At 54.1% G+C, this 25,468-nt stretch overlaps 1 protein-coding gene across 1 annotated transcript in view; it reads right to left on the bottom strand.

The window, feature by feature from the left end:
* MUC19 (mucin 19, oligomeric) overlaps window positions 1-25,468 on the bottom strand; it is a 102,926-nt gene that overhangs the window by 44,311 nt on the left and 33,147 nt on the right. The window contains exons 33-36 of the mRNA XM_040978972.1: window positions 23,343-23,406; window positions 21,567-21,635; window positions 18,791-18,865; window positions 18,562-18,627 (exon numbers count right to left, since the gene is read on the bottom strand). Of these exons, the coding sequence (XP_040834906.1) occupies window positions 18,562-18,627; window positions 18,791-18,865; window positions 21,567-21,635; window positions 23,343-23,406 (274 nt within the window). The remainder of the gene's footprint in view (window positions 1-18,561; window positions 18,628-18,790; window positions 18,866-21,566; window positions 21,636-23,342; window positions 23,407-25,468) is intronic.

Genomic DNA, 25,468 nt, shown 5'->3' with positions numbered 1-25,468 from the left:
GGACGAGGAGGCTGAGGTGGAGGTCGAGGTGGAGGTTGATAGTGTCGCCTCAGCTGTGGACAAGTTCTTTGGGGGTGCTGCTGTGCCAGCTTGCGTGGTGCTGGTTCCTGCTGTTGCAAGAGTTGACCCCTCTGGAGGGCCTGATGTCACTGGAGGAGATGTGGCCGTGGTTGCTGAGCTTCCAGAGAGTGGTGCAGTTGTTTCTGTCCCTGCAGATGATGCTGCGGTGGTTGAGGCTACCTCAGATGCTACGGTAGGCGTGGTTGTCACGCTACTGGTTTGTGCAGTGGACCCAGCCTGGAGAGTGGAGGCTTCTGTGGAACCACGGACCACAGATGTTGATGCCACTGGGGCTGGGGTCGAGGACGAGGAGGAGGTGGAGGTCGGTGGAGGTTGATAGTGTCGCCTCAGCTGTGGACAACTTCTTTGGGGGTGCTGCTGTGCCAGCTTGCGTGGTGCTGGTTCCTGCTGTTGCAAGAGTTGACCCCTCTGGAGGGCCTGATGTCACTGGAGGAGATGTGGCCGTGGTTGCTGAGCTTCCAGAGAGTGGTGCAGTTGTTTCTGTCCCTGCAGATGATGCTGCGGTGGTTGAGGCTACCTCAGATGCTACGGTAGGCGTGGTTGTCACGCTACTGGTTTGTGCAGTGGACCCAGCCTGGAGAGTGGAGGCTTCTGTGGAACCACGGACCACAGATGTTGATGCCACTGGGGCTGGGGTCGAGGACGAGGAGGCTGAGGTGGAGGTCGAGGTGGAGGTTGATAGTGTCGCCTCAGCTGTGGACAACTCCTTTGGGGGTGCTGCTGTGCCAGCTTGCGTGGTGCTGGTTCCTGCTGTTGCAAGAGTTGATGCCTCTGGAGGGCCTGATGTCACTGGAGGAGATGTGGCCGTGGTTGCTGAGCTTCCAGAGAGTGGTGCAGTTGTTTCTGTCCCTGCAGATGATGCTGCGGTGGTTGAGGCTACCTCAGATGCTACGGTAGGCGTGGTTGTCACGCTACTGGTTTGTGCAGTGGACCCAGCCTGGAGAGTGGAGGCTTCTGTGGAACCACGGACCACAGATGTTGATGCCACTGGGGCTGGGGTCGAGGACGAGGAGGATGAGGTGGAGGTCGAGGTGGAGGTTGATAGTGTCGCCTCAGCTGTGGACAAGTTCTTTGGGGGTGCTGCTGTGCCAGCTTGCGTGGTGCTGGTTCCTGCTGTTGCAAGAGTTGACCCCTCTGGAGGGCCTGATGTCACTGGAGGAGATGTGGCCGTGGTTGCTGAGGTTCCAGAGAGTGGTGCAGTTGTTTCTGTCCCTGCAGATGATGCTGCGGTGGTTGAGGCTACCTCAGATGCTACGGTAGGCGTGGTTGTCACGCTACTGGTTTGTGCAGTGGACCCAGCCTGGAGAGTGGAGGCTTCTGTGGAACCACGGACCACAGATGTTGATGCCACTGGGGCTGGGGTCGAGGACGAGGAGGATGAGGTGGAGGTCGAGGTGGAGGTTGATAGTGTCGCCTCAGCTGTGGACAAGTTCTTTGGGGGTGCTGCTGTGCCAGCTTGCGTGGTGCTGGTTCCTGCTGTTGCAAGAGTTGACCCCTCTGGAGGGCCTGATGTCACTGGAGGAGATGTGGCCGTGGTTGCTGAGCTTCCAGAGAGTGGTGCAGTTGTTTCTGTCCCTGCAGATGATGCTGCGGTGGTTGAGGCTACCTCAGATGCTACGGTAGGCGTGGTTGTCACGCTACTGGTTTGTGCAGTGGACCCAGCCTGGAGAGTGGAGGCTTCTGTGGAACCACGGACCACAGATGTTGATGCCACTGGGGCTGGGGTCGAGGACGAGGAGGCTGAGGTGGAGGTCGAGGTGGAGGTTGATAGTGTCGCCTCAGCTGTGGACAAGTTCTTTGGGGGTGCTGCTGTGCCAGCTTGCGTGGTGCTGGTTCCTGCTGTTGCAAGAGTTGACCCCTCTGGAGGGCCTGATGTCACTGGAGGAGATGTGGCCGTGGTTGCTGAGCTTCCAGAGAGTGGTGCAGTTGTTTCTGTCCCTGCAGATGATGCTGCGGTGGTTGAGGCTACCTCAGATGCTACGGTAGGCGTGGTTGTCACGCTACTGGTTTGTGCAGTGGACCCAGCCTGGAGAGTGGAGGCTTCTGTGGAACCACGGACCACAGATGTTGATGCCACTGGGGCTGGGGTCGAGGACGAGGAGGCTGAGGTGGAGGTCGAGGTGGAGGTTGATAGTGTCGCCTCAGCTGTGGACAACTCCTTTGGGGGTGCTGCTGTGCCAGCTTGCGTGGTGCTGGTTCCTGCTGTTGCAAGAGTTGACCCCTCTGGAGGGCCTGATGTCACTGGAGGAGATGTGGCCGTGGTTGCTGAGCTTCCAGAGAGTGGTGCAGTTGTTTCTGTCCCTGCAGATGATGCTGCGGTGGTTGAGGCTACCTCAGATGCTACGGTAGGCGTGGTTGTCACGCTACTGGTTTGTGCAGTGGACCCAGCCTGGAGAGTGGAGGCTTCTGTGGAACCACGGACCACAGATGTTGATGCCACTGGGGCTGGGGTCGAGGACGAGGAGGAGGTGGAGGCGAGGTGGAGGTTGATAGTGTCGCCTCAGCTGTGGACAACTTCTTTGGGGGTGCTGCTGTGCCAGCTTGCGTGGTGCTGGTTCCTGCTGTTGCAAGAGTTGACCCCTCTGGAGGGCCTGATGTCACTGGAGGAGATGTGGCCGTGGTTGCTGAGCTTCCAGAGAGTGGTGCAGTTGTTTCTGTCCCTGCAGATGATGCTGCGGTGGTTGAGGCTACCTCAGATGCTACGGTAGGCGTGGTTGTCACGCTACTGGTTTGTGCAGTGGACCCAGCCTGGAGAGTGGAGGCTTCTGTGGAACCACGGACCACAGATGTTGATGCCACTGGGGCTGGGGTCGAGGACGAGGAGGTGAGGTGAGGTCGAGGTGGAGGTTGATAGTGTCGCCTCAGCTGTGGACAAGTTCTTTGGGGGTGCTGCTGTGCCAGCTTGCGTGGTGCTGGTTCCTGCTGTTGCAAGAGTTGATGCCTCTGGAGGGCCTGATGTCACTGGAGGAGATGTGGCCGTGGTTGCTGAGCTTCCAGAGAGTGGTGCAGTTGTTTCTGTCCCTGCAGATGATGCTGCGGTGGTTGAGGCTACCTCAGATGCTACGGTAGGCGTGGTTGTCACGCTACTGGTTTGTGCAGTGGACCCAGCCTGGAGAGTGGAGGCTTCTGTGGAACCACGGACCACAGATGTTGATGCCACTGGGGCTGGGGTCGAGGACGAGGAGGCTGAGGTGGAGGTCGAGGTGGAGGTTGATAGTGTCGCCTCAGCTGTGGACAACTTCTTTGGGGGTGCTGCTGTGCCAGCTTGCGTGGTGCTGGTTCCTGCTGTTGCAAGAGTTGATGCCTCTGGAGGGCCTGATGTCACTGGAGGAGATGTGGCCGTGGTTGCTGAGCTTCCAGAGAGTGGTGCAGTTGTTTCTGTCCCTGCAGATGATGCTGCGGTGGTTGAGGCTACCTCAGATGCTACGGTAGGCGTGGTTGTCACGCTACTGGTTTGTGCAGTGGACCCAGCCTGGAGAGTGGAGGCTTCTGTGGAACCACGGACCACAGATGTTGATGCCACTGGGGCTGGGGTCGAGGACGAGGAGGATGAGGTGGAGGTCGAGGTGGAGGTTGATAGTGTCGCCTCAGCTGTGGACAAGTCCTTTGGGGGTGCTGCTGTGCCAGCTTGCGTGGTGCTGGTTCCTGCTGTTGCAAGAGTTGATGCCTCTGGAGGGCCTGATGTCACTGGAGGAGATGTGGTCGTGGTTGCTGAGCTTCCAGAGAGTGGTGCAGTTGTTTCTGTCCCTGCAGATGATGCTGCGGTGGTTGAGGCTACCTCAGATGCTACGGTAGGCGTGGTTGTCACGCTACTGGTTTGTGCAGTGGACCCAGCCTGGAGAGTGGAGGCTTCTGTGGAACCACGGACCACAGATGTTGATGCCACTGGGGCTGGGGTCGAGGACGAGGAGGATGAGGTGGAGGTCGAGGTGGAGGTTGATAGTGTCGCCTCAGCTGTGGACAAGTTCTTTGGGGGTGCTGCTGTGCCAGCTTGCGTGGTGCTGGTTCCTGCTGTTGCAAGAGTTGACCCCTCTGGAGGGCCTGATGTCACTGGAGGAGATGTGGCCGTGGTTGCTGAGCTTCCAGAGAGTGGTGCAGTTGTTTCTGTCCCTGCAGATGATGCTGCGGTGGTTGAGGCTACCTCAGATGCTACGGTAGGCGTGGTTGTCACGCTACTGGTTTGTGCAGTGGACCCAGCCTGGAGAGTGGAGGCTTCTGTGGAACCACGGACCACAGATGTTGATGCCACTGGGGCTGGGGTCGAGGACGAGGAGGCTGAGGTGGAGGTCGAGGTGGAGGTTGATAGTGTCGCCTCAGCTGTGGACAACTCCTTTGGGGGTGCTGCTGTGCCAGCTTGCGTGGTGCTGGTTCCTGCTGTTGCAAGAGTTGACCCCTCTGGAGGGCCTGATGTCACTGGAGGAGATGTGGCCGTGGTTGCTGAGCTTCCAGAGAGTGGTGCAGTTGTTTCTGTCCCTGCAGATGATGCTGCGGTGGTTGAGGCTACCTCAGATGCTACGGTAGGCGTGGTTGTCACGCTACTGGTTTGTGCAGTGGACCCAGCCTGGAGAGTGGAGGCTTCTGTGGAACCACGGACCACAGATGTTGATGCCACTGGGGCTGGGGTCGAGGACGAGGAGGCTGAGGTGGAGGTCGAGGTGGAGGTTGATAGTGTCGCCTCAGCTGTGGACAACTCCTTTGGGGGTGCTGCTGTGCCAGCTTGCGTGGTGCTGGTTCCTGCTGTTGCAAGAGTTGACCCCTCTGGAGGGCCTGATGTCACTGGAGGAGATGTGGCCGTGGTTGCTGAGCTTCCAGAGAGTGGTGCAGTTGTTTCTGTCCCTGCAGATGATGCTGCGGTGGTTGAGGCTACCTCAGATGCTACGGTAGGCGTGGTTGTCACGCTACTGGTTTGTGCAGTGGACCCAGCCTGGAGAGTGGAGGCTTCTGTGGAACCACGGACCACAGATGTTGATGCCACTGGGGCTGGGGTCGAGGACGAGGAGGCTGAGGTGGAGGTCGAGGTGGAGGTTGATAGTGTCGCCTCAGCTGTGGACAACTCCTTTGGGGGTGCTGCTGTGCCAGCTTGCGTGGTGCTGGTTCCTGCTGTTGCAAGAGTTGACCCCTCTGGAGGGCCTGATGTCACTGGAGGAGATGTGGCCGTGGTTGCTGAGCTTCCAGAGAGTGGTGCAGTTGTTTCTGTCCCTGCAGATGATGCTGCGGTGGTTGAGGCTACCTCAGATGCTACGGTAGGCGTGGTTGTCACGCTACTGGTTTGTGCAGTGGACCCAGCCTGGAGAGTGGAGGCTTCTGTGGAACCACGGACCACAGATGTTGATGCCACTGGGGCTGGGGTCGAGGACGAGGAGGTGAGGTGGAGGTCGAGGTGGAGGTTGATAGTGTCGCCTCAGCTGTGGACAACTTCTTTGGGGGTGCTGCTGTGCCAGCTTGCGTGGTGCTGGTTCCTGCTGTTGCAAGAGTTGACCCCTCTGGAGGGCCTGATGTCACTGGAGGAGATGTGGCCGTGGTTGCTGAGCTTCCAGAGAGTGGTGCAGTTGTTTCTGTCCCTGCAGATGATGCTGCGGTGGTTGAGGCTACCTCAGATGCTACGGTAGGCGTGGTTGTCACGCTACTGGTTTGTGCAGTGGACCCAGCCTGGAGAGTGGAGGCTTCTGTGGAACCACGGACCACAGATGTTGATGCCACTGGGGCTGGGGTCGAGGACGAGGAGTGAGGTGGAGGTCGAGGTGGAGGTTGATAGTGTCGCCTCAGCTGTGGACAAGTTCTTTGGGGGTGCTGCTGTGCCAGCTTGCGTGGTGCTGGTTCCTGCTGTTGCAAGAGTTGACCCCTCTGGAGGGCCTGATGTCACTGGAGGAGATGTGGCCGTGGTTGCTGAGCTTCCAGAGAGTGGTGCAGTTGTTTCTGTCCCTGCAGATGATGCTGCGGTGGTTGAGGCTACCTCAGATGCTACGGTAGGCGTGGTTGTCACGCTACTGGTTTGTGCAGTGGACCCAGCCTGGAGAGTGGAGGCTTCTGTGGAACCACGGACCACAGATGTTGATGCCACTGGGGCTGGGGTCGAGGACGAGGAGGCTGAGGTGGAGGTCGAGGTGGAGGTTGATAGTGTCGCCTCAGCTGTGGACAAGTTCTTTGGGGGTGCTGCTGTGCCAGCTTGCGTGGTGCTGGTTCCTGCTGTTGCAAGAGTTGATGCCTCTGGAGGGCCTGATGTCACTGGAGGAGATGTGGCCGTGGTTGCTGAGCTTCCAGAGAGTGGTGCAGTTGTTTCTGTCCCTGCAGATGATGCTGCGGTGGTTGAGGCTACCTCAGATGCTACGGTAGGCGTGGTTGTCACGCTACTGGTTTGTGCAGTGGACCCAGCCTGGAGAGTGGAGGCTTCTGTGGAACCACGGACCACAGATGTTGATGCCACTGGGGCTGGGGTCGAGGACGAGGAGGTGAGGTGGAGGTCGAGGTGGAGGTTGATAGTGTCGCCTCAGCTGTGGACAACTTCTTTGGGGGTGCTGCTGTGCCAGCTTGCGTGGTGCTGGTTCCTGCTGTTGCAAGAGTTGACCCCTCTGGAGGGCCTGATGTCACTGGAGGAGATGTGGCCGTGGTTGCTGAGCTTCCAGAGAGTGGTGCAGTTGTTTCTGTCCCTGCAGATGATGCTGCGGTGGTTGAGGCTACCTCAGATGCTACGGTAGGCGTGGTTGTCACGCTACTGGTTTGTGCAGTGGACCCAGCCTGGAGAGTGGAGGCTTCTGTGGAACCACGGACCACAGATGTTGATGCCACTGGGGCTGGGGTCGAGGACGAGGAGGCTGAGGTGGAGGTCGAGGTGGAGGTTGATAGTGTCGCCTCAGCTGTGGACAACTCCTTTGGGGGTGCTGCTGTGCCAGCTTGCGTGGTGCTGGTTCCTGCTGTTGCAAGAGTTGACCCCTCTGGAGGGCCTGATGTCACTGGAGGAGATGTGGCCGTGGTTGCTGAGCTTCCAGAGAGTGGTGCAGTTGTTTCTGTCCCTGCAGATGATGCTGCGGTGGTTGAGGCTACCTCAGATGCTACGGTAGGCGTGGTTGTCACGCTACTGGTTTGTGCAGTGGACCCAGCCTGGAGAGTGGAGGCTTCTGTGGAACCACGGACCACAGATGTTGATGCCACTGGGGCTGGGGTCGAGGACGAGGAGGCTGAGGTGGAGGTCGAGGTGGAGGTTGATAGTGTCGCCTCAGCTGTGGACAACTCCTTTGGGGGTGCTGCTGTGCCAGCTTGCGTGGTGCTGGTTCCTGCTGTTGCAAGAGTTGACCCCTCTGGAGGGCCTGATGTCACTGGAGGAGATGTGGCCGTGGTTGCTGAGCTTCCAGAGAGTGGTGCAGTTGTTTCTGTCCCTGCAGATGATGCTGCGGTGGTTGAGGCTACCTCAGATGCTACGGTAGGCGTGGTTGTCACGCTACTGGTTTGTGCAGTGGACCCAGCCTGGAGAGTGGAGGCTTCTGTGGAACCACGGACCACAGATGTTGATGCCACTGGGGCTGGGGTCGAGGACGAGGAGGCTGAGGTGGAGGTCGAGGTGGAGGTTGATAGTGTCGCCTCAGCTGTGGACAACTCCTTTGGGGGTGCTGCTGTGCCAGCTTGCGTGGTGCTGGTTCCTGCTGTTGCAAGAGTTGACCCCTCTGGAGGGCCTGATGTCACTGGAGGAGATGTGGCCGTGGTTGCTGAGCTTCCAGAGAGTGGTGCAGTTGTTTCTGTCCCTGCAGATGATGCTGCGGTGGTTGAGGCTACCTCAGATGCTACGGTAGGCGTGGTTGTCACGCTACTGGTTTGTGCAGTGGACCCAGCCTGGAGAGTGGAGGCTTCTGTGGAACCACGGACCACAGATGTTGATGCCACTGGGGCTGGGGTCGAGGACGAGGAGGTGAGGTGGAGGTCGAGGTGGAGGTTGATAGTGTCGCCTCAGCTGTGGACAACTTCTTTGGGGGTGCTGCTGTGCCAGCTTGCGTGGTGCTGGTTCCTGCTGTTGCAAGAGTTGACCCCTCTGGAGGGCCTGATGTCACTGGAGGAGATGTGGCCGTGGTTGCTGAGCTTCCAGAGAGTGGTGCAGTTGTTTCTGTCCCTGCAGATGATGCTGCGGTGGTTGAGGCTACCTCAGATGCTACGGTAGGCGTGGTTGTCACGCTACTGGTTTGTGCAGTGGACCCAGCCTGGAGAGTGGAGGCTTCTGTGGAACCACGGACCACAGATGTTGATGCCACTGGGGCTGGGGTCGAGGACGAGGAGGATGAGGTGGAGGTCGAGGTGGAGGTTGATAGTGTCGCCTCAGCTGTGGACAACTCCTTTGGGGGTGCTGCTGTGCCAGCTTGCGTGGTGCTGGTTCCTGCTGTTGCAAGAGTTGACGCCTCTGGAGGGCCTGATGTCACTGGAGGAGATGTGGCCGTGGTTGCTGAGCTTCCAGAGAGTGGTGCAGTTGTTTCTGTCCCTGCAGATGATGCTGCGGTGGTTGAGGCTACCTCAGATGCTACGGTAGGCGTGGTTGTCACGCTACTGGTTTGTGCAGTGGACCCAGCCTGGAGAGTGGAGGCTTCTGTGGAACCACGGACCACAGATGTTGATGCCACTGGGGCTGGGGTCGAGGACGAGGAGGCTGAGGTGGAGGTCGAGGTGGAGGTTGATAGTGTCGCCTCAGCTGTGGACAAGTCCTTTGGGGGTGCTGCTGTGCCAGCTTGCGTGGTGCTGGTTCCTGCTGTTGCAAGAGTTGACCCCTCTGGAGGGCCTGATGTCACTGGAGGAGATGTGGCCGTGGTTGCTGAGCTTCCAGAGAGTGGTGCAGTTGTTTCTGTCCCTGCAGATGATGCTGCGGTGGTTGAGGCTACCTCAGATGCTACGGTAGGCGTGGTTGTCACGCTACTGGTTTGTGCAGTGGACCCAGCCTGGAGAGTGGAGGCTTCTGTGGAACCACGGACCACAGATGTTGATGCCACTGGGGCTGGGGTCGAGGACGAGGAGGCTGAGGTGGAGGTCGAGGTGGAGGTTGATAGTGTCGCCTCAGCTGTGGACAACTCCTTTGGGGGTGCTGCTGTGCCAGCTTGCGTGGTGCTGGTTCCTGCTGTTGCAAGAGTTGACCCCTCTGGAGGGCCTGATGTCACTGGAGGAGATGTGGCCGTGGTTGCTGAGCTTCCAGAGAGTGGTGCAGTTGTTTCTGTCCCTGCAGATGATGCTGCGGTGGTTGAGGCTACCTCAGATGCTACGGTAGGCGTGGTTGTCACGCTACTGGTTTGTGCAGTGGACCCAGCCTGGAGAGTGGAGGCTTCTGTGGAACCACGGACCACAGATGTTGATGCCACTGGGGCTGGGGTCGAGGACGAGGAGGCTGAGGTGGAGGTCGAGGTGGAGGTTGATAGTGTCGCCTCAGCTGTGGACAACTCCTTTGGGGGTGCTGCTGTGCCAGCTTGCGTGGTGCTGGTTCCTGCTGTTGCAAGAGTTGACCCCTCTGGAGGGCCTGATGTCACTGGAGGAGATGTGGCCGTGGTTGCTGAGCTTCCAGAGAGTGGTGCAGTTGTTTCTGTCCCTGCAGATGATGCTGCGGTGGTTGAGGCTACCTCAGATGCTACGGTAGGCGTGGTTGTCACGCTACTGGTTTGTGCAGTGGACCCAGCCTGGAGAGTGGAGGCTTCTGTGGAACCACGGACCACAGATGTTGATGCCACTGGGGCTGGGGTCGAGGACGAGGAGGATGAGGTGGAGGTCGAGGTGGAGGTTGATAGTGTCGCCTCAGCTGTGGACAACTTCTTTGGGGGTGCTGCTGTGCCAGCTTGCGTGGTGCTGGTTCCTGCTGTTGCAAGAGTTGACCCCTCTGGAGGGCCTGATGTCACTGGAGGAGATGTGGCCGTGGTTGCTGAGCTTCCAGAGAGTGGTGCAGTTGTTTCTGTCCCTGCAGATGATGCTGCGGTGGTTGAGGCTACCTCAGATGCTACGGTAGGCGTGGTTGTCACGCTACTGGTTTGTGCAGTGGACCCAGCCTGGAGAGTGGAGGCTTCTGTGGAACCACGGACCACAGATGTTGATGCCACTGGGGCTGGGGTCGAGGACGAGGAGGCTGAGGTGGAGGTCGAGGTGGAGGTTGATAGTGTCGCCTCAGCTGTGGACAACTCCTTTGGGGGTGCTGCTGTGCCAGCTTGCGTGGTGCTGGTTCCTGCTGTTGCAAGAGTTGACCCCTCTGGAGGGCCTGATGTCACTGGAGGAGATGTGGCCGTGGTTGCTGAGGTTCCAGAGAGTGGTGCAGTTGTTTCTGTCCCTGCAGATGATGCTGCGGTGGTTGAGGCTACCTCAGATGCTACGGTAGGCGTGGTTGTCACGCTACTGGTTTGTGCAGTGGACCCAGCCTGGAGAGTGGAGGCTTCTGTGGAACCACGGACCACAGATGTTGATGCCACTGGGGCTGGGGTCGAGGACGAGGAGGATGAGGTGGAGGTCGAGGTGGAGGTTGATAGTGTCGCCTCAGCTGTGGACAACTCCTTTGGGGGTGCTGCTGTGCCAGCTTGCGTGGTGCTGGTTCCTGCTGTTGCAAGAGTTGACGCCTCTGGAGGGCCTGATGTCACTGGAGGAGATGTGGCCGTGGTTGCTGAGCTTCCAGAGAGTGGTGCAGTTGTTTCTGTCCCTGCAGATGATGCTGCGGTGGTTGAGGCTACCTCAGATGCTACGGTAGGCGTGGTTGTCACGCTACTGGTTTGTGCAGTGGACCCAGCCTGGAGAGTGGAGGCTTCTGTGGAACCACGGACCACAGATGTTGATGCCACTGGGGCTGGGGTCGAGGACGAGGAGGCTGAGGTGGAGGTCGAGGTGGAGGTTGATAGTGTCGCCTCAGCTGTGGACAAGTCCTTTGGGGGTGCTGCTGTGCCAGCTTGCGTGGTGCTGGTTCCTGCTGTTGCAAGAGTTGACCCCTCTGGAGGGCCTGATGTCACTGGAGGAGATGTGGCCGTGGTTGCTGAGCTTCCAGAGAGTGGTGCAGTTGTTTCTGTCCCTGCAGATGATGCTGCGGTGGTTGAGGCTACCTCAGATGCTACGGTAGGCGTGGTTGTCACACTACTGGTTTGTGCAGTGGACCCAGCCTGGAGAGTGGAGGCTTCTGTGGAACCACGGACCACAGATGTTGATGCCACTGGGGCTGGGGTCGAGGACGAGGAGGATGAGGTGGAGGTCGAGGTGGAGGTTGATAGTGTCGCCTCAGCTGTGGACAAGTTTTTTGGGGGTGCTGCTGTGCCAGCTTGCATGGTGCTGGTTCCTGCTGTTGCAAGAGTTGACGCCTCTGGAGGGCCTGATGTCACTGGAGGAGATGTGGCCGTGGTTGCTGAGGTTCCAGAGAGTGGTGCAGTTGTTTCTGTCCCTGCAGATGATGCTGCGGTGGTTGAGGCTACCTCAGATGCTACGGTAGGCGTGGTTGTCACGCTACTGGTTTGTGCAGTGGACCCAGCCTGGAGAGTGGAGGCTTCTGTGGAACCACGGACCACAGATGTTGATGCCACTGGGGCTGGGGTCGAGGACGAGGAGGCTGAGGTGGAGGTCGAGGTGGAGGTTGATAGTGTCGCCTCAGCTGTGGACAACTCTTTGGGGGTGCTGCTGTGCCAGCTTGCGTGGTGCTGGTTCCTGCTGTTGCAAGAGTTGACCCCTCTGGAGGGCCTGATGTCACTGGAGGAGATGTGGCCGTGGTTGCTGAGCTTCCAGAGAGTGGTGCAGTTGTTTCTGTCCCTGCAGATGATGCTGCGGTGGTTGAGGCTACCTCAGATGCTACGGTAGGCGTGGTTGTCACGCTACTGGTTTGTGCAGTGGACCCAGCCTGGAGAGTGGAGGCTTCTGTGGAACCACGGACCACAGATGTTGATGCCACTGGGGCTGGGGTCGAGGACGAGGAGGCTGAGGTGGAGGTCGAGGTGGAGGTTGATAGTGTCGCCTCAGCTGTGGACAAGTTCTTTGGGGGTGCTGCTGTGCCAGCTTGCGTGGTGCTGGTTCCTGCTGTTGCAAGAGTTGATTCGTCTTGAGGGCCTGATGTCACTGGAGGAGATGTGGCCGTGGTTGCTGAGCTTCCAGAGAGTGGTGCAGTTGTTTCTGTCCCTGCAGATGATGCTGCGGTGGTTGAGGCTACCTCAGATGCTACGGTAGGCGTGGTTGTCACGCTACTGGTTTGTGCAGTGGACCCAGCCTGGAGAGTGGAGGCTTCTGTGGAACCACGGACCACAGATGTTGATGCCACTGGGGCCTTGGTCGAGGACGAGGAGGATGAGGTGGAGGTCGAGGTGGAGGTTGATAGTGTCGCCTCAGCTGTGGACAACTCCTTTGGGGGTGCTGCTGTGCCAGCTTGCGTGGTGCTGGTTCCTGCTGTTGCAAGAGTTGATGCCTCTGGAGGGCCTGATGTCACTGGAGGAGATGTGGCCGTGGTTGCTGAGCTTCCAGAGAGTGGTGCAGTTGTTTCTGTCCCTGCAGATGATGCTGCGGTGGTTGAGGCTACCTCAGATGCTACGGTAGGCGTGGTTGTCACGCTACTGGTTTGTGCAGTGGACCCAGCCTGGAGAGTGGAGGCTTCTGTGGAACCACGGACCACAGATGTTGATGCCACTGGGGCTGGGGTCGAGGACGAGGAGGCTGAGGTGGAGGTCGAGGTGGAGGTTGATAGTGTCGCCTCAGCTGTGGACAACTCCTTTGGGGGTGCTGCTGTGCCAGCTTGCGTGGTGCTGGTTCCTGCTGTTGCAAGAGTTGACCCCTCTGGAGGGCCTGATGTCACTGGAGGAGATGTGGCCGTGGTTGCTGAGCTTCCAGAGAGTGGTGCAGTTGTTTCTGTCCCTGCAGATGATGCTGCGGTGGTTGAGGCTACCTCAGATGCTACGGTAGGCGTGGTTGTCACGCTACTGGTTTGTGCAGTGGACCCAGCCTGGAGAGTGGAGGCTTCTGTGGAACCACGGACCACAGATGTTGATGCCACTGGGGCTGGGGTCGAGGACGAGGAGGCTGAGGTGGAGGTCGAGGTGGAGGTTGATAGTGTCGCCTCAGCTGTGGACAACTCCTTTGGGGGTGCTGCTGTGCCAGCTTGCGTGGTGCTGGTTCCTGCTGTTGCAAGAGTTGACCCCTCTGGAGGGCCTGATGTCACTGGAGGAGATGTGGCCGTGGTTGCTGAGCTTCCAGAGAGTGGTGCAGTTGTTTCTGTCCCTGCAGATGATGCTGCGGTGGTTGAGGCTACCTCAGATGCTACGGTAGGCGTGGTTGTCACGCTACTGGTTTGTGCAGTGGACCCAGCCTGGAGAGTGGAGGCTTCTGTGGAACCACGGACCACAGATGTTGATGCCACTGGGGCTGGGGTCGAGGACGAGGAGGCTGAGGTGGAGGTCGAGGTGGAGGTTGATAGTGTCGCCTCAGCTGTGGACAAGTTCTTTGGGGGTGCTGCTGTGCCAGCTTGCGTGGTGCTGGTTCCTGCTGTTGCAAGAGTTGACCCCTCTGGAGGGCCTGATGTCACTGGAGGAGATGTGGCCGTGGTTGCTGAGCTTCCAGAGAGTGGTGCAGTTGTTTCTGTCCCTGCAGATGATGCTGCGGTGGTTGAGGCTACCTCAGATGCTACGGTAGGCGTGGTTGTCACGCTACTGGTTTGTGCAGTGGACCCAGCCTGGAGAGTGGAGGCTTCTGTGGAACCACGGACCACAGATGTTGATGCCACTGGGGCTGGGGTCGAGGACGAGGAGGATGTGGTGGAGGTCGAGGTGGAGGTTGATAGTGTCGCCTCAGCTGTGGACAACTCCTTTGGGGGTGCTGCTGTGCCAGCTTGTGTGGTGCTGGTTCCTGCTGTTGCAAGAGTTGATGCCTCTGGAGGGCCTGATGTCACTGGAGGAGATGTGGCCGTGGTTGCTGAGCTTCCAGAGATTGGTGCAGTTGTTTCTGTCCCTGCAGATGATGCTGCGGTGGTTGAGGCTACCTCAGATGCTACGGTAGGCGTGGTTGTCACGCTACTGGTTTGTGCAGTGGACCCAGCCTGGAGAGTGGAGGCTTCTGTGGAACCACGGACCACAGATGTTAATGCCACTGGGGCTGGGGTCGAGGACAAGGAGGCTGAGGTGGAGGTTGATAGTGTCGCCTCAGCTGTGGACAAGTTCTTTGGGGGTGCTGCTGTGCCAGCTTGCGTGGTGCTGGTTCCTGCTGTTGCAAGAGTTGATGCCTCTGGAGGGCCTGATGTCACTGGAGGAGATGTGGCCGTGGTTGCTGAGCTTCCAGAGAGAGGTGCAGTTGTTTCTGTCCCTGCAGATGATGCTGCGGTGGTTGAGGCTACCTCAGATGCTACGGTAGGCGTGGTTGTCACGCTACTGGTTTGTGCAGTGGACCCAGCCTGGAGAGTGGAGGCTTCTGTGGAACCACGGACCACAGATGTTGATGCCACTGGGGCTGGGGTCGAGGACGAGGAGGCTGAGGTGGAGGTCGAGGTGGAGGTTGATAGTGTCGCCTCAGCTGTGGACAACTCCTTTGGGGGTGCTGCTGTGCCAGCTTGCGTGGTGCTGGTTCCTGTTGTTGCAAGAGTTGACCCCTCTGGAGGGCCTGATGTCACTGGAGGAGATGTGGCCGTGGTTGCTGAGCTTCCAGAGAGTGGTGCAGTTGTTTCTGTCCCTGCAGATGATGCTGCGGTGGTTGAGGCTACCTCAGATGCTACGGTAGGCGTGGTTGTCACGCTACTGGTTTGTGCAGTGGACCCAGCCTGGAGAGTGGAGGCTTCTGTGGAACCACGGACCACAGATGTTGATGCCACTGGGGCTGGGGTCGAGGACGAGGAGGATGTGGTGGAGGTCGAGGTGGAGGTTGATAGTGTCGCCTCAGCTGTGGACAACTCCTTTGGGGGTGCTGCTGTGCCAGCTTGCGTGGTGCTGGTTCCTGCTGTTGCAAGAGTTGACGCCTCTGGAGGGCCTGATGTCACTGGAGGAGATGTGGCCGTGGTTGCTGAGCTTCCAGAGAGAGGTGCAGTTGTTTCTGTCCCTGCAGATGATGCTGCGGTGGTTGAGGCTACCTCAGATGCTACGGTAGGCGTGGTTGTCACGCTACTGGTTTGTGCAGTGGACCCAGCCTGGAGAGTGGAGGCTTCTGTGGAACCACGGACCACAGATGTTGATGCCACTGGGGCTGGGGTCGAGGACGAGGAGGATGAGGCGGAGGTCGAAGTGGAGGTTGATAGTGTCGCCTCAGCTGTGGACAACTCCTTTGGGGGTGCCTCTGTGCCAGCTTGCGTGGTGCTGGTTCCTGCTGTTGCAAGAGTTGACCCCTCTGGAGGGCCTGATGTCACTGGAGGAGATGTGGCCGTGGTTGCTGAGCTTCCAGAGAGAGGTGCAGTTGTTTCTGTCCGTGCAGATGATGCTGCGGTGGTTGAGGCTACCTCAGATGCTACGGTAGGCATAGCTTACATAGAAAAGGCATATATCATCTTTAGTGGGATATTCTTTCTTGTTCTTCATATTAACTGTGATTTTTCTTTTTTGTATTCATTATTCTTCTATGGTATGTAACTTTTGTGTATAATGGTTATTTTATGTTTTTATGTTACCTATCATTTTTTATATTTCAATCCTTAGCATATGCAACCTCATTATTATCATTGTGCTAACATCTTTGTCTATCCCTTTAATCTATGCAGAGATTTTAATTTTAAGTTCTTTTCATGTACGTCATGTAGAATTTTCTCACTTTGTCCTTCACATTTTTTGGTGGTTGCTTCAATAATCTTTTTCACGTTTCCTGCCTGTTTGTTCCAATTCGTCTGTTCCAGGCATTATTTTGTCTAACTGCATTGTGAGCTTCTTATATCTACCTGAAACCTTCTTATCAGAGGTGTAACTGACCTGTATCCAATGCTTCTGTATGCAACTGTGGTTACTGCAGTTTAGAACCCAGACCAGTGTCCAAGGGCAATTCTGTGACAGCAAGGTGCCACAGCTTTCATGCCATTTCAGTATTGAAAGCTAGAAGGTAACATGTGTCAGTATTTTCTATATTATATAAATTATATACATGTAATAAATTCACATTTATGTCTAATAATTTTAGTTCATTGTGGAGTTGCTGATTATATACCTCTTTGATTTTAAAACTTAAGTTTTTGTTCAAAGATCCTGTAGATCTTTTTATCTTGTAAGCTGTGAGAATTTCACCTCCAAATGTACTGTCTAGTTCACTAGGCTAAGCTCCCACTTGTGAACCCCTCAGAGCCCCTGTCATGGCCACTGGACTTGAGTCACACTGCTCCTTCTGATCCAGCTTCCTGTTAATTCACTGGCAGGCATCAGAGAGTGGAGTGTGTACTGGTTTACCTGCCACTACTATGGGAAACCCAGGGGTTCCTGGCTCCTGGCCGAGGCATGGATACTGCGGTCATTCAGAGAACCGTATCAGCAGAGGGAGCACCTCCAGCTCTCCCCCACCCCATTGGTCAGTTTTTCAAATGAACACAGCTTTTAAAATATCAGCAATTGGGCCCTGCACGATAGCATAATGGTTAATGTCCTCGCCTTGAACACATCAGGATCCCATATGGGCACTGATTCTAATCCCAGCTGCTCCACTTCCCATCCAGCTCCCTGCTTGTTTCCTGGGAAAGCAGTTGAGGACAGTCAGAGCCTTAGGACCCTGCACCTGTGTGGGAGACCAAGAAAGAAGTTCCAGGCTCCTGCTTTTGGATTGATGCAGCAGCGGCCATCGTGACCACTTGGGGAGTGAATCATTGGATGGAAGATCTTCCTCTCTGTCTCGTCTCTCTTCCTCTCTGTACATCTGCCTTTCCAATTAAGTAAATAAATCTAAGGAAAAAAAAATCTGCAAATGAAGTTCTGAGCTCTTATTGCAACCCTGTTTTAACAATAGATGATATTCAGCATACACAGAGTTGTTACTATGTTTCAAAGTCATATAAAATAATTTGTTCTTTTGAGTATCATGTGGTTCACTAGTTTGTTTCTAAATTTAGAGTTTAACTTTTATTTTTCACTTTAAACTCATATTTTCACTTTTTTTCTTAAAAAGCCTGTATTTAGAGGAATATGCAGGACTTCTGCCCTGATTTGTGCTTGACAACTATTTTTATCATTTGCCAGTTGTTTTTTGTTTGTGTGTTTTTAAATATATTTGCATCAGCAAATATCTTCCTGATGTTTGTCTAGGTTTGCTGGAAGTACTTTTTTTAACTTCTGGTGTGTGTGTGTGTATGTGTGCGTGTGTGTATATGTGTGCGAGTGTGCATGTGTGCATGTGTGTATGTGTGTGCATGTATGTGCATATATGTGTGTGCGTGAATGTGTGTGTGTGTGTGTATCTTTTGCCCTTGGTCTGGGTTCCCCTGGAGCAGCAGTGGTCACTGGGTGGTAAGAGGCTTTGTGTGGCTGCCCTCTTGGATGGATTTTGCAGATGCAGGGCAAACGTGAGCTTCACTTCACCTTCTGATTCAGAATGGCTACCTGCTGCCTTGCCTTGGTTCACCTCACGTGCCCACCTTCCACACCTCAGATCGAGGGATTCCTCTGTCTTTCCACACATCTCTGCCCCTGAGAGGTGGCAGGGCCCTTCCAACACTCCCAGTCCACACTCCATGCACCCAACCCAAGTCCTTCCTTCAACTCCAGGGTCGCCAGCACCCTAACATCCAGGCTTGGGTCTCACACCTGCCTGCACTCAGTTGGGGCTGGTACTGAATGACTGTGCTGTACGTTCCCCTTTCAGGCATGCCTGATGCTTGCCTCTCTTCAGGATGTCCTGAATCTTAGCTCCTCAGAGTCTCCCATGTCCTTGCATCCTCAATTGCCTCTGCCCCATCTCCTGTTCAACATCTGAGACCTGCACCAGTCTTGTAAATCTCCTGTATAGGACTTTCAGGGTCTGGAAGAATATGCATCCATAGAACCTAACTTATGCAGACATCACTTTCTTGTGCTTTAAAAAAAACAATTTTCCATTGATTGATCAAGTTTAAATGACACTAAATTCTACCAGCATCAGCACACATTAGTTATCTGGTTGGTACTATGTTTACCTCAAGTGCCTTGTGCTTCTTATTAAATCATTGGGGCTTTGTGAAGGTGGAACCAAGCCACACAGGGCAGGACTCTGGGGTTAGCAGGTTAGCTCTGAGGTTTAAGAACTAACCCAGGTCTCCAGTCAATGCCCAGGACAAGAGAAATGGCACTGGACGCAAACCTGATGGTTGTCTGCAATGCTGGAGATCAGAAGTTGGGCTCCACCTTCACTCTCCTGCTGGCCATTTCCATGCCTCATTAAATGCCAGACACGAAAAAGCAGCAGCCCGTGCCCTGGGCTCAGCACCGCAGTAAGCACAGAACAGATACTTGTTAGAAGATTTCCAATGTGGTGGACAGTAGGTGCTGCGTCAGTAACTATTTTTGGGTTCCTCAGGAACCTCTATTCCTAAGTAAGGCTTGACTGAACATCTCCCATGCCCACTGCCTGCACCTCATGCACTGTGCTGCTCAGTACCTGTCCCTCCAGACATGTTCTCCACTGCTGCTGCTGTGGTGTGCACACCTGCTCCTGCTGATGTTCCTAAGTGAACAAAAAACATCATGGCACTTAATGCATGAGGGCAGGGCAGAAATAGTTCCATTCAAGTCATTGGGGCTCAAGAATGTTATCCCTCATTCTGCCCCCTTAACAGCATCATCATGGGCTAGACTCATCCCAGTCCCCCATTGCAGATCATCCTCACCTGCAGGGTCTGCAGCGCTGGTGGACCCTCTGCTTGCTCCTGTGCTGGTGGACCCGCTGCTTGCTCCTGTTGTACCTGACAAACAGGATAGCAAGAGTCTCAACAAACAGCACTTCTGAAGGGACGAGATTGGGGGTCTCAGCCCACAAATCCCGTTTCCACATCCCCATCATTTGTGCAGCAGCACCCCCATGCTGCTTCAGGGGCACTGACATGCATGTTCTGACCCACCTGATACCCCCAGGCTGGTAGCTGTGGTGCTCAGTCCCACGGCTGTGCTGCCTTTCTCACCACTGGGTTTGGGTGGTGCAGTGGGGCCACCTGATCCTGCTGTTAAAACATGACATGTAAAATCATCCCAGCGCTGACAGTGTGTTGCGGTAGGTAAAGCTGGGGCCTGCAGTGCCAATTCAATCCCCAGCTGCTCCATTCTGGACCCAGCTCCATGATTATGGGCCCAGAAAAGCAATGAAAAATGCCACAAGTATTTGGGCACCTGCATCCACCTGGATCCACCTGCATCCATGTGGATGGTACAACTACAACAAGCTCCTGGCTTCAGCCTGGCCCATCACTGACTGCTGCAGCCGTTTGGGGAGTGAACCAACAGATGCAAGATCTTTCTATTTCTCCCTCCAGTTTGGTCACTCTGCTTTTCAAATAAATAAATCCTTTTTAAAAATATTTCCAAAGTTGTGAAGAGACACGTTAATTTTTGTATTCTCATTTTCCATTTTACAATTTTGCAGGCATAGGCCTTCCCCCACCACATCTCCACTGGAGACACATTAATTTCTACAAAACATTTTGAGCTTGAAAACACAGTACTCCCACTTCTCTGACCTACTCCAGGGCCACCAGAGATCAGCAGCCCAGCCTAGATGTTCACCTCTAATCCACGGCCGGTTCTCAAGAATCTGAGCCAAAAAGCTAGTTCTAGAAAATGCCCATCATTTCTGATGTGGATGTTTGAAACAAGATGAAAAAGTAAAACAAGGAAGCTCCAATTCCCAATTTAGGAACCATAAACCTAATGTTCTTCACCCAAAATTGCAGTCTGCATGCTCCTCTAAATGGAATTTGTCAGCTCTTGGGCAGCACTGCTGCACGCTGATTAAAGCCTCAACCCAACACCTCTTAAGGCAATCAATCTCATCTCAGAATACATTTCTATTATAATCATCGATCCAGGCAAGTCTGTGAAGGTAATAGAGCAATCAGTCAGACCACAGATGGTCCAGGTAAGAAATGCACACAGTGACATCCCACTCTGCACACCAGTGACTTCCAGTCACACGCCAAGGAGCTGGGAGTCACCTTCAATGCATCAGAACAACTGAAGAATCTGAATGAACACAGTGACATGGTGACTGTCACCTTCTGGAGGCACATTCTGGGAGGGAACTGGACAGGAGTGGGCTTGTTGGAGCTGGGGTTCTTTGTTTGAAGAGCCTGCAAGGCCTAAAGGATGCATTCAGGCACTGCATGCCTGGTTCCACCTGGACACTCTGCCTCTCGGCAGGTAGGCTCAGAAGCTCCCGGCAGATGTGGACACCTCCACTGTGGATACAGCCAGCACCTTCAGAGCCCCTGGGTGTCAGGACAATGAACTCTTAAGAGGACCCAGGGTCAGGGTGACGGGAAAGGGGAGGGATTCAAACACATAAGCAGAGAGGATGGAATCTTAGAGGTTCTTCACGTCACCACTGTTGGTGGGAAGGGCACTTGGCTGTTATAAAGAAGTCAAGGATACTTATTCACACAGCTAGTAAGTTAAAATGCAATAGTTTCTGCACATGGGCAAACCCAAGCTCATTGACTTGTACTGGATGGCTGCCCTGCCACTCAGGTCTCCAAGCTGGGAGCCACCAGTGGTTCATGAGAATTGGAATGCTGGGATTGGACCCTGCCTCAGCCACTGTGCCTCAGCCAGCCCAAGAACCAAAACTGGGTTCTTACTCACAGGAATAGTCTCACTTGAACACCACTGAGTTATCACAGACTCAATTACAGAACAGTATATCATTATAACAGAGAGCTGAGTGTACAGTGGAAAGCACAACTTTGATATTTATGACATTTCCTCCCAGTCACACAGAGGTCCTACACCACTCTGACTTCGGCGCTTTAGTTACCCAAGGCTATTCTCAGGGCAAATTGTTGCATGCTGGAACAGGCTTCACACAGTGCCTGACACAGAGCACCGACAAGCTATGGGGGACAGCATTTGAGCCCTTTCTTCATCTCACCTGATCTGAACCCTGCTCCATGCGTCCTTAGACTGCCAGCTCCTGTTGTTACACCTGAGGACACTCCAGATGTCCCTGATGAACATAAAGATGTATCAACAGGGGGCAGCAAGTTGTGACATTGGCCTTGCTGCTCCTAGTTAGTTATGATTGCTTCTCAGGCATCACAAAAATGCCTGACACAGGGAATGGACAGCCCACACTGTCCACTTCCCTGTGTCCTCATGGGTGCTTCTTCATGCTAATTACCTGGCGTGCTGCCAGCCAAGGTCATGGTTGTTTCTGGTGAAGCTGCATGGTCAGCCACAGTGGAGTGTACAGAAACTTCTGTGATCTCTGAAATAGCAACAGGTCAGGGAAGGGAGATGGCTGCAAGACTGAGAGAACATGGAGTTGTGAGAAAAGCAACGGGAACTTGTGCAGGTTCCTCAGCCCTGAGCCTATGCCAATCCCAGCCTGATGACCCAGCAGCACCTGCCGCGGGAAGCGGGGGTGGGGCAGCCCTGTGGGCCGCCCAGGAATCTTACCAGCGGCTGTGGTCCCGCTGGTGGCTCTGCCAGTCGCTGCCGCAGCCGATGTCCCTGGTGTGCCGGATACTTATTGGGGGGAAAGTACAAAACAACAAAAACAGTGTTATACAAGCAACCTGAAGTATGTTCAGTTTGCCCCTTTCACAAAGATGGGTGCATCCACCTCATCAACTTCACGGGCAAGTTCAAATATTAAACATAAAGAAGGGTAGCTGGTAAGCCTAAAAAAATTCTGATTTCAGTAAGTCATTCTTTGCCACTAGGGTAAACACGTGGATACTGCAATGTCTTCCACTGAAATTCTTTGTCTCAGACGAGTGCATTCCACCACAGCATACCCAGCCCCACCTCTACACCGTTCATTTTTAGTCCTTTACATGCACATCAATATCAAGTGAGAACAGAGTATGCAGATCTGCACAGAGCAGGAAGCATGATATTGGCTGCACAACCAACCCACTCTACAATGCTCCAGATCATGTGGACGCAGGCCACCTCAGACAGAAGATGTTGCTCTCTTCCAGCAAACCACGAGCCTAAATGCAAGTAGCTCTTGTGTCCACTGCCTGTGCAACATGCCACAGGCTGCTCTGTATGTGCTCCTCCCAATGTGTTTGCATGTGCAGATCCCATGGTACCCACACCCGCTCCCATTCCTGAGTGGAAGAATGACAGATTTTAATGCTTGTGACTATGCTGAATACGCTCTTTCTGGACAGTTGGTAGTTGCATTCACCTCACAGATTTCTACATCAATTACCCTTGCCATGTTCCATGTTCTTTAGGTGGAGCCATCTCCACCCAAAAGGAGTCCTGTCTCACCTGTTATGTCTGCAGGGCTGGTGGTCCCACTGCCCACTGCTGCAGATGAGCTTTCCATGCCTGTCCCAGTGCTGGCGTCCGCAGATGCTGCTGTTATACCTGACAAACACAGTAGCAGTGATTTCAACCAACAGTCCTCCTGAAGGGACCAGAGCGAGAGCCTTGGCCCATGATTCCCTCTGCTTCCGTAGTCCCACCATTTATCCAGCAGTCCATCCCGAGATGTGCATCCATGTCCCTGACACGGACATGGATGTCCTGACCCACCTGATGTCCCTGGGCTGGAAGTTGTGGTGCCAAATCCTCCAGGAGTGCTGCCATCCTCAGCACCTGGGGTAGGTGCAGTGGAGCTTTCTGTTCCTACTGATGAGATATGGCAATAAAAACATGCAGTGTGAAATCAATACATTGCATTCCATAAAAGTCCCCCAGGACCAGAAACATTTAGATTCTCATCCATCAGACATGGCTGATTGACTTGTTCAAGCTAAGCCTTTCTATATACAGCTCACCAGGAACAAGCCAACTCCAATGATCTGTGACAAAGGACCACCTACTAGACACTTTGGAAATGCCATAAACAAACACATTTTTCAAAAATAAAAAAGCAGCACATCATATTTTGTTCAGCAGACATGGATCCTTAGGTCAACTGCTGTTTCTAAATTGCTGTTGTCTGCTTCAATTCTTTTCACAGCATGTGCCAGCAGCTAATGGTGACACCACCTTAAGATCAAATTCAAGCAGCCATCCTCTAACCTCTGTGCACCTTGCCTGATGCACAACCTAGAGAGAGGAGTACTATAAATAAACTACCAAAGAAGTCACATTCACATTTCATGGAATATACACTGAATGGCCTGGACTCCAGAGCACATCAAGTGTCCCGTTCATCCTTGAGCTGCCCAGGGTCTGCCACAGTGCAGAACATGGAGACTGGACTACCCAAACCAATGTGTTTGTGAAAAGCATGCCATCCGCCATGACATCTTCAAGTACAGCATGACCAAAGCAACTGAGATGCAAGAATAAAAAAATCAGGCCAAAGGTGAGTTAACAAATGCATCGACAAAAATCCTATTCCTACACAAAATGATGTCTTCACGGCAGATGACAACTGCTTTGATCTGTCTTTAAAGCAGTCTGATGGTGGAGGAATCTTGAGTAGCACAGGGACACGATGATCTGTGCTTCCATAAGTACACCATGTGGACCAGAGCATAAGCTGAGGAGAGTGGGGGAAATGTGCTGACCAGTCACGGTTCTCCACCCCACGAGCCTCCAGTGCCTCAAGCACATGATCCACCACTGTCTACTCTGCACCTCTGCAAGTTTCCACGGCAGGCCAGCTCGGAAATGGGAGTTTCTGCCACGTTTCCATCACATGCAGGTGCAGGATGCACACTCAGAGCCCCTCAGATGTGTCAGGAAGACCATCTGGGATAGGACTGGAGGACAGGACAGAAGGGATAGCAGCCAATCCAGAGATGCAGAGGAGAAGCGGCCAAGGAGTTCTGACTGCAAGTGACTGGCATACACCCACAGGCACACTCCCACTGCACTGACAGACAGATAGATCCCCAAGTGTGCCGGTGCCTATTACACACATGGCTCACAGTCTACGATTTCTCCCTGCTAGTCAGCAACAAGACTTACTATTTTCACACCTGAGGGAAATAATGAAATTGTACCTACTGCAATGGCATTACTGTGGACCTAGTTACAAAGTTAGTATTTGAGTATAATGCAGAAATCTTAATGTGTTTTGAAGACATGATGACTAAATTCCACTACAATATAAACATGAATTAGAGCATTTTCCCCACATTCATACAGTTGACTCTCTAGCTGTTTCCCATCCCCTTAACTAAGGCTGTGCTGCGGTTCAGGAATTGCTGGGTTGGAACCCAGCACTGCTTCTGGAAAGAAGGAATGGAGATCAAGTGATCTCTTCCCTGTCTCACCCACAGTGACACTGATTTCAATTATACTTCCCTTCTCAGCTCCTGTGTTTACACCCGGTAATGCCCCGGTGGTCCCTGATGACAGTAAAATGCACAATAAATACATCAACCCTTGATTAAAACAGTGCCTGGCTCTGCAATCTATCAAGGTAATACTCCGTAACACGAGATCCTTGGGAAGACTGCAGAGGGTACATTTTAATTACTATAGGCATCTCCACTTAAATCAGGTATTTTTAATGAGAAACATGTGAGCGTCACTGCCTGAAACCAGCTGCTGTGAGCACAGGCAGTTTCCAGAAAAGGAAGGATGTTATCCCTGCACGTTCCTCAGCCCGGCATCCTAGTCCCATCTCAGCCAGACTAGGCAGAGAAGCCAGGGGAGCTCCTGAGCATCGACTTCAGCCTGGTACATCTTTCCAGGACCTGCGGCTCTGGTGTCTCCCCCTGCCAGGTTACTGCTGCTTCCCACGCCCGAAGTTGCCAGTGCTCAGCCTGAGCTGTGCTTGAAACTTATCAAGAGGGAAAACACCAGCTTAAGAGGTAAGGTCACATCTCTTACGAAAGTGACTGGAAGCATGTTTGTTGCTTTTCCTTTAACAAAATGTGCACGTTTACCCCAAAATCAATCTCTGGAAGTTAGGATCATCAACATAAAAGAGGGAAAACAGGAGACATCATAGGTGCTAATTCCAGAACAGCATTATTTCTTAAGGTCTGTAATCGCTGGATAGTGTAATGCTGTGCTGACATGCCTTCATCTCCGCATTCTACATCCACCTCACACTGCGGCCGACACGCCACACACCTCTAACCTTTATTCTCTGTCTTCTACATGCACACGGCCATGAATTCTGACTTGATAAAGTGAGGAAGAATGAGAACAGATCCACAGAGTCACAACATCTGCATACTTCCAAGAGCAGGGAACTCAACCTTGGATACATGAAATACGATCTGGATTATCTCAGCACTTATGAACTTACTAATTCTTCGGTTCCTGAGGACCCCTTGTCCTCCAATACATTTTAAGCAAACTCGCCCTTGTCCAGTGCCTGCATTTCCAGCTGCTGTGCTGGTCAGTACCTGGCCTTCCAGATGTGCTTCCAGCTG

Source organism: Ochotona curzoniae, unplaced genomic scaffold, assembly GCF_017591425.1.
Source record: "Ochotona curzoniae isolate NIBS_2020 unplaced genomic scaffold, NIBS_Ocur_1.0 contig_2927, whole genome shotgun sequence".
Lineage (NCBI taxonomy): Eukaryota > Metazoa > Chordata > Mammalia > Lagomorpha > Ochotonidae > Ochotona > Ochotona curzoniae.
The sequence above is the reverse complement of the archived record's forward strand: the minus strand, read 5'-3'. Positions and strand labels throughout refer to the sequence as shown.